At 40.9% G+C, this 8,676-nt stretch overlaps 1 protein-coding gene across 4 annotated transcripts in view; it reads left to right on the top strand.

Annotated features, from left to right (window-relative positions):
* The first annotated feature begins 1,880 nt into the window (after positions 1–1,880).
* The window catches only part of ZNF326 (zinc finger protein 326), an 11,342-nt gene continuing 4,546 nt past the window's right edge, over positions 1,881–8,676 (top strand). For 3 of the 4 annotated variants that reach the window (XM_018561396.1, XM_018561395.1, XM_018561393.1), the window contains exons 1-4: positions 1,881–1,902; positions 2,434–2,509; positions 5,314–5,695; positions 8,397–8,580. In XM_018561396.1, coding sequence (XP_018416898.1) covers positions 1,893–1,902; positions 2,434–2,509; positions 5,314–5,695; positions 8,397–8,580 — 652 coding nt within the window. In that variant the 5' untranslated portion in view covers positions 1,881–1,892. The remainder of the gene's footprint in view (positions 1,903–2,433; positions 2,510–5,313; positions 5,696–8,396; positions 8,581–8,676) is intronic. The other variant, XM_018561394.1, reaches the window with a different exon arrangement.

Here is an 8,676-nt window from a genome sequence, read left to right as displayed (position 1 = left end):
CCATGCACAGCTCCTCCAGGCTTCGTATGTGATGGCGGCCGCACTAGATCACAAGGTCACTATGTCATGTGATTGTTGGCCTGGCTGTTGAGAGCTTTACATACACCCTGAGGTGAATATATCAAAGCTGGAGCAGTTGCCCGTAGCAACCCTTCAGCTTCCACCTTTCATTTTTAAGAGTACACTGAAGAGAAAGTGGTTGCTATGTGCATCTGCTACAGCTTTACACTCTCCCCACCCCCTGTTGGTCCAGTCCCAATGCATATCGGAGGAATCCTTTATCCCTTTTTCTCTTTTTGTCTCTGTTCACAAAGCAGGTAACAATATATCCCACCAATGCAGTCCTGGTTGGGTATATGTATTGTCTTAAAAGGATTGTCCAAAACTTGCATGTAGTGATGTAAATGCATTTATCTACTGTTGCATTGGTGATTTTTGTCTTCCACGTTTTATCTGAGCAGTCTCTGTGCTTTGTCTTGGTGTATAGAGGGTTGAGCAATCTGCTGCCTTTTGTGTATTGATGGGAGTGTTCTGAATCTGTGCTGGGAGAAGGCGTATTGGGTGAATTCAGCATCGCTGTTTGTAAATCTGTCTTTCTATTGCTTCTTTTTGATCATTTACATATAATAGTTCTAGTTGGTAGCAGTTTAAATGGTTACTTCTGATTTGGAAGGGGGGAGGGGGCTTGCAGGATAAGGGCAATGTCTGTCCCAATCTGCTCTTTTGTCCTACCCTGCTTTGTATAGATTGGTGAATTGTCAGAATGGGTTCAATAGCGGCTGTTATGCAGCAATGCCTCCCGAGGTGGGAGGCATTGCATTGTTACTACAGCCCTTTGTCTCTTTAGTTGGCATTAGAAATGTCCTATAAGGAAATGTATATTTTGAAGGCTTGTAACACAAATCCTTTTGTAGGCCTTTCCTTGCAGCATGTAAATCAAGCATGTGCTTCCTGGTGCAACCTGTAGGCTCATTGCAGCCATATGCATGCTAGTAATGGGTATCTCCATGGTATCAAGTGATTTGTCTTTTTTGGGCTAGGTCAGGACTTTAGAAATGCACTGGGTAAGTAAGATACTAAAATAATGGTCATTTTTAGAGCTCAGAGTGAGGAGTACAAGCTAGCTTTTCCCTTCACCTGGCTAACCTGTTCATGAGATGGTATAAATCTGCTACTTCCTGCTATGGAGCTGAATGTGACACCCTCCTCTATCTCCCCATAATGCATCACTCAGTGCTAGATTTCTCAGTTGGTTAATGAGAACCAGAAAGTGCAATAGGATGGTATTCTTGCATTAGTAAATATGGTAGTTTGAGGGTTGGCTTTTTTTAATTATAATTGCCTAGATGGCTAAGGGAAACTCTACGCTGAAATGACCAGCGCTGGATCAGCTGTCTGCACTTGGCTATCCAGGGAATGTACATGAAAGGTATCTCTAAGTTTGGTAGCAATTTAGGGGGTACTGCCTTGTTTCATACTCATTTGCATTTATCACTTTTATCACATATCACTTCCTATACAGGGTTGAAGTGAATTTCTTTTTGATTTTTGGTGATTAGATCGGGTTTACTCTTCACCAGGGCTAGTGAAACAGCAGAGAAGGGAGTAAAAGTAAATATCTCTGGTGGGGTTCTTGATGGCATCAAAACATGACATAAGTTGTCATTCTTATTTTTTGCTAGGAAAATCTTTCTTTTTATGCTGAATACTGAAAAATGGCCTGGATGGGAAGGGGGTTTAACACCGCGGATGTCAACTGGTTAAAGAATATGCTAGTTTGTGTAATGACGGAAATTTTTTTTTTTTTTAACTAGGACTTCAGCAAGTAACAAATCCACAGGAAGCTTATTAAAATGATGGACGGTGGAGTACCGGGTAGAAAAGTTTGGTCAATGGCTGGAGGTAAGATTTTGTTTGTGCACATTTTATATGGACTTGTCTGATTTGGGTCTGCTTCTTTTCGCAGACTAATTTTACGGGATCTTGTATTTTAATGGTGTTTATTGTTAGTTATTACTAGAAATTTGAGACTTAAGGTGCCCATACACGGCACGGTTCTCGTATGAGAATCACGGGAAATCCCGCGATCCTACGAGAATCGTGTAGTGTGTGGAAGACTCGACTTTTGTATTTCGAGCATGTTGGAAAACCAGCCGAGAATCGTACGCTTTTCGGCCGGTTTTTAACATGATCGAGAGAACTGCCCGTTCAGCATTCCAGTCATCGGAAGCCCGCCCCTACGATCTGCCTATCCAAGATGGGCAGATCATACGTTTTTTTAATTACTTTACTAAAGTCTTGCGAGGGTTGTATAGTGTATGGCCTAATTAACTCCCTCCTTGACACATTCATTGTCAGTGGTTTATTCCTGTTACTACAGGTGATCGGGCTTTATCATGTATCATACAAATGATGGTTCCACCTTGCTTTCAGGTGCAGTCCGTGAATATGGCCATGGGAGCTATGACAGAAGTATGGACAGCTATACCATGGACAGTGGCAGTGACAGGTAAGTGTGTCATCAGGGACAATATACATGTTATTCATAGCATTATTTTCTATAATTGTCCTGCAAGATCATCCAGTGGATAGGCTTCAATGTATTAGCTACACATTTATTCAGCATTTAAATTGTTGGTCTCATTCTAATTTTGAATGTTTCTCTGGCCTTGTACAGTCCTTGTTACTGGTAAAATACCAAAAACAATGTGGCAGGTTACTTAATTACCCATAGCAACTATATAGATTTTACTCTTAAAGAAAAGCTATCTTCTAATTGAGGGCATCCATGTAATTGTAGTACATCAGATTTTCCATTCAGAAATGTGGTGTTTCAAGTAACCTAGTACTATAAATATGTCTAACTCATGGCCACATTGACCTGTACACATGTATGCCATAGTAACCATTTGATTTTCAACCAATTTACTCATATTTGGTTGCTTTCACCTTTTTGCTATAGTTCTAAATGGTTTAATAGACATCTGTCACTTGCCTAGTTGTGTTTATGTAACCAAGAACCTAAAGGCCATAATCTAGAGCAGCTATGTACCTTTGTCTAGATTCCAAAGTACTTGAGGGCTCTTAAACAGAATGCTACCTATATATTTGCCTCTCAATCTGAGCACTTGCATCCTCTGTGCATCCTTCATTGCAGTTGGAATGAACTTCTGATGTATGCTTTTAAAGTATATTTCCACTTTCTCAGTCAAATGTGAGAACTACTTTTATTATGTGATCCTATTTACACATCATTCTGAAACTTTTTTAAATATTTCTTATATCAGATGTTGCATCAGGCAACATGCCTGATTCCAGGTATTTTTTCAGCACAATCAGTGATTTTGTCCTTTTTTATAGAAAAGACTTAGACAGACAAAGAGACAAAAATGTGTGGGTTGTTTTCTCATTGGCTTCATTAACACAGTGGATAAGCCCCTCACCCCTCTTAGCATTACAAAAGAATAAGTAGTAGAAATGTTAATACTCAAGAAGCCCAGAAACCCTAACCCAAGCGAAAGCAATTTAAACTGCAAGAAGCATTTTTTTTTCTGCTTATGCTGTGTGAATGGGAACATAAATATTAAATGGATATCCATATTTGGATGCAAAAGTGGAAATGCACTGTGTGGCAGTCGTTCTGAGAGGGAATGTATAGAGTGCCTAGGTTTATGGGTCTGTGATCTGGAAAATTAACCAGTATAAAAGGCAGCATTTAGGTTAATTGGTCACTTGGATGCCTTTATCCAAGTTAGACTGTTAAAATGGAATGGAGTCACTATCAGCTGATAGGCAAGTATCAGACATCTTTACCCGTTAAGCTGACCATACACTGTCTTGTCTCCTTTAGATCTACCATCAACTAGGTGACACCAGCTTGAATTTGCTCAAATTCAGTGGATTGATTAGGGGTGTCCTCATTGCATAGTTTTGGTAAATCTAAAGTAGATTCTACAATCTAATTGTGCAATCTCTGAACAGTGTATGGCTTTCTATCATGTTATGTTGGCAAGATGGTTTAAGTTTGCTTTGAATGGGTAAACGTTCAGTTGTAGCAGTTAAGGCTAAGTTCACACCTATGCGATTCAGATGCTGCATGTTTTTCAATGCATAGAGATGTCTATAGGATCCAAACGGCGTGACAACTGCCCTAAAATAGCTCCTACACCATTTTGCGTGACAAACTGCAAAGATGTGAGCAGCCTTCGTTGGCTTCAATGCAAATCTGTTTTTTGCGTGATCGCCTACGTGTGCACCAGCCCTGAAGCTACATGATTTTGGAGAATTACCAAGGACCTGACTTGCTCGGGTAAACCTAAACGGCTTCCACAGGTCACCTGCACTTCTGAACATTTACCCAAAATTTCAAGTAGAATGTTTAGTTTAACTTTTTTTTGGCAGCTTTAATATAAAACGGGTGGAGAACCTCTGGTCCTCAGCTGTGGTGAAACTACAAATCCAATGAGGCATTGCAAGATTCTCACAGACATGACTGACTCCCAGAGACAGATGCATCATGAGATTTGTAGTTCGACTGCTGGACAACCGGAGGTTCCCCACCCCTAATATAAAACAGTCACAGAATTTCATATATTTGTCCTTTTTGTTGGTTGTCAGGGCAGTTTAGCCATATTTTCATATTTATAGCATTTACATCTTCATGTCTTTGCACCTTTTTTCTGTAAATGTATGATATGACCTTTATGCTGTCTTATTGCAAGAAACAAAATGCCTGTAACACATGTAAAGCCAAAGTGTTTTTGGATAGTTTGGGAAAGGTTAATACTATTCAGGCTTCTTAAGTCTGTCCTGTCTGGGAGGTTTCAATCTCCCTAGTGGGACACGGCAATGAACCTGACTGGGATTTAAACACTTGCACACTCTATCCAAAACTAACGTATTTGGTTTAATCCCTAATTCGTTGTAACGCGTCACTTACATAATGAACCAGGCCTTTATTATGCCACGTAGCTTGGTTGAAATGTTAAACACAAGGAACTGCACATTTTGATCTATTTGGTCCATTCAATTGGCCTTTTTCCCATTTTGGTAAATCTTACAGCTTTTCATGGTAACTTTATCAGCAAAACGAAATGTGCATGTGTAAAGCCATTGATATTTCCCAAACCCTAATAAAGTGTGTACCTTAATATACACTTCTCTTTTCCATACAATTGGCACACCACTGCCATAAGACAGATGTTAGGTACTGTATGTCTCAGATTTAATGTTAAGTTGATAAATGTCAACCGATGCTTTGTGTAATTCTGGTAAGCTTACATTTTATTTTTCTCCTCACGTCAATTCTTCCAGGTTTGGACCTTATGAGTCTTATGACTCCAGGTCTTCTGTGGGTGGGCGAGATCTGTACAGATCTGGCTATGGTTATAATGAATCCGATCAAGGCTACGGAGATAGTTATGATGGCCGATATGACAACCCATACCGGAGTAGCGTTGACTCTTATGATGGTAGAAACCAGGGCGGGTCCAACTGGGATCCGTCTTTCCCACGAGCGAAAGTGAGGACTGGGTTTATGGAGGACAGAGGAAGAGACAATTACTCTTCCTACGGCGGTTTTTCTTCACCCTATATGAAGCCTGCAGCAGTAGGCTCTCGGGGAAGAGGAATGCCTGCTTACCACGACAGTGCTTTTGGAGGACCAGCAGCAGGCAGAGGCCGTGGCAGAGGAGGAGTAAGTATAGAATCTTTTCAGATTCTTTTTGATAGTCACGTTTAATGATTTCAAGCCCAGAACTTTAAAATGGCACAATGTCCATCTTTATCGCAAATCTGCTTAGAGGCTTGTGTGTGCTCCCAGTCTAAAAGTTGACTTTTAAAGAATCTATGCTTTAAAAGTCACACAGGGAGTGTTTGGTACATCCTTTTCTTGTGAAAGAAAAATTGTGAAGTACCGTGTAATTAAGCATGCTTTGTGGCTACAAGGATATATAGTCTTCCTTGTTCTTATAGATTGAAACCAAATAATGCAAAAGGTTACACACAGACCTTTTTGAAGTTCTGAGTAGGTTAAAGGTGCAATGTATTATGTAAAACACATTTTGTCGGCAGATAAGAATGGACTTGTGGGAATATCCCCAAACCATATACAGCTATGTGAAAAAGAAAATGCTCCTTTTTGATTTGTGTATTAAAACCAAAAAATCATCTGGTCCTTAGCAGGTCTTACAGTTTGGGTTAAACAACCTCTGAAAAACACATGACATATTACACCGGGTCACTATTTTAAAAACCAAGCCAAAATGGAGAAGCAATGTGTGGAAAAACTAAGTGCACCCTTACTGCTTCCATAGGTTATAAAATTACCAGCCAGGTGCTTCTAATCAAATGCCCTCAATTGATGGATCAGCAAGTGATCACCTCCCTATAAAAGCTGAAGTTTTAGCAGTGTTGGTCTGGAGCTCGTGCGCAATGCCAAGGAGGCAAGACATAAGCAATGATCTTGGGGAAGCAGTTGTTGCTGCCCATCAATTTGGGAAGGCCATTCCCAAATTATTTTCAAGGTCATTATTCTGGAGTGAGGGGGGGGTTTGAGTCAAGTGGAAACATTTAAAAGAGGGCTTTCCCTATAGTTCTCCTAAGGGTCACGGGAGAACACAAGCTATCGTTCTCCCGTGACCCAAATCTCAGTATACCGCGAGCTACAGCTCGCGGTATATTGAGGCGCCGCACCGGGGAAGGATCCCGACATTGCTGTCGATCTACCCAGCTGCAGGTTTGACAGCTGGCTCTGCCTATCCAGAGGCAGAGCCAGCTGTGTCCGTTCCGCCAGTCAGCGCTGTAGGATAAAACTGAGGTGGGATCCCTGCAGGGAGCCGTGAGTGACATCACAGCTCTCTGCAGGGATAGATCGAGAAGTGAGCGAGCGCCGGTATGTGTTCGCTCACTTCCCGATCTACTGAGCCGACCTGTGACCGTTTCATTGTCTCAGGTCGGCACAGATTGAGGCTGAGTGAAAATCACTTGCCTCATAATTCTCCTTTTTAAGACAGTTGCCAATCTTCCCAGCAGTGGACATCCCAGCAAATTCACCCAAAGGTCAGACTGGGCAATGCTCAAACTGCAAGAACCCAAAAGTTACATCTCAGACTCTACAAGCCTCGGTTAGCATATTAAAGTTCATGACAGTATAGTTAGAAAAAGACTAACTAGTTGGGTCACGCAGCATGAGCATGATCCAATGCACACCAGCAATCTACGGAATGGCTGAAAGAAAGAATAAAAGGTGTTGCAATGTCAAAGTCCAGGCTTCAGCTTGAATGATGACTGATGGTCATACAGAAAACGATTACTTGGGTTATTGATGCTAAATGTGGTTCCACAAGCCATGGAATCATAAGATGTAGTTAGTTTTTTCTCACATGGCTTCTCCATTTTGGCTTTGTTTGTAGAATGACAGTGTGATGTCATGTGCTGGTCATCTTCGGTTGTATTTACCCAATTCTAAGACCGGTTGAGGACCATATAATTTTTAGTATGTCTTTGATGCGTAAAACCATAGAATTTAAGTGTGCTTTCTTTTTCACGTAACCGTATACCCTTTACAGGTTTTTGAGTTTGGTTAAGCATGATTCTAGGCTATTTAACTTCATATGTGCAATTGTTTGTTCCATACAGCAGCGTACTGTCACAGCCCTGGACTCCAGTCCTAGTGTTTGGCTGCCTTTTTAACACGTTTTGGCACTGACTAAATTGGAACATGGTATTCCATAGTGCTAGAATGTGGAAAATGCTGGGTAAGGAGGAACCTTCTTAGGTGGTATAAACCCCAAACTTTGTCAGATTGTTCTGCGTTAGTCTGTTAACTTTAAAGGGGGGTTGTTTTTTGTCCTGTTTAGACATCTGCTTTTAAGGGGGCTGGGCAGGTGCCATACAAATATGGTCTCAACCCAAAAGCCTAACGGGACTAGGTACCTTATTGCTGTTGGTGCATGGAACTTCAGCCATTGTTGGCATTTTTATTGCCCAAAAATGTTTTTTGGTGGCTTTTTTTTTTTCTGAAGCAAGGTTTGGATACTGCATGCCTGCATACGGTTCCTGTAGGTTTTTTTACTCTATAAGCTAGTGGGGTGGTTGGTCTGGGTTTTGTTCTGCTAAATGGATCTTTTTTGTGGTTTGGTTTTGGTGGTAGTTTTGGAAAATGCATTGCACCTTTAATAAACACCTGTAATGTGTCATGTATTTTTGTTATATTCTGGGGCATGTTTAATTTGTAATTTTTAGTTTTTTTCCTGGAAATAAAATTTTCCAAATTAGAATTCCCTTTTACTGTCTTGAGATGACATGCAATATTGTCTCTCAGGTACAGCAAGAGATGAGTGGGGGGGAAAAAAACTTGTTACTCATGTGCTAAATTTAAATCCCAATTTTTGCAGTTTGGTCGTGGTATGCGCAGACCTGGTATCATGGACTATAACCCCCAGCCTATGTCTGGTGGAATGGCAAGAGGAATTAAGAGGAAGATGGTTCAGCCATTCAAGGCTCCTGTAGGTTTTGGCAAAAAACCAAAGCTGGCAAAAGCTGGAGCAAACCAAAATGCCAAACCTGCTCCTGCACCTGGTATGTGCTTTTGTACAGTATGTATTCAATGCTGGACTTGTGATTTGCATAATCTTGCCATAGAGAACTGCAATTTTAAAGTAAAGTGCTTTTATT

This window comes from Nanorana parkeri, unplaced genomic scaffold (assembly GCF_000935625.1).
Source record: "Nanorana parkeri isolate BGI_ZX_2015 unplaced genomic scaffold, ASM93562v1 scaffold521, whole genome shotgun sequence".
NCBI classification, from domain to species: domain Eukaryota; kingdom Metazoa; phylum Chordata; class Amphibia; order Anura; family Dicroglossidae; genus Nanorana; species Nanorana parkeri.
Note: the sequence above shows the minus strand (reverse complement) of the source record. Positions and strands in the feature narration are given on the sequence as shown.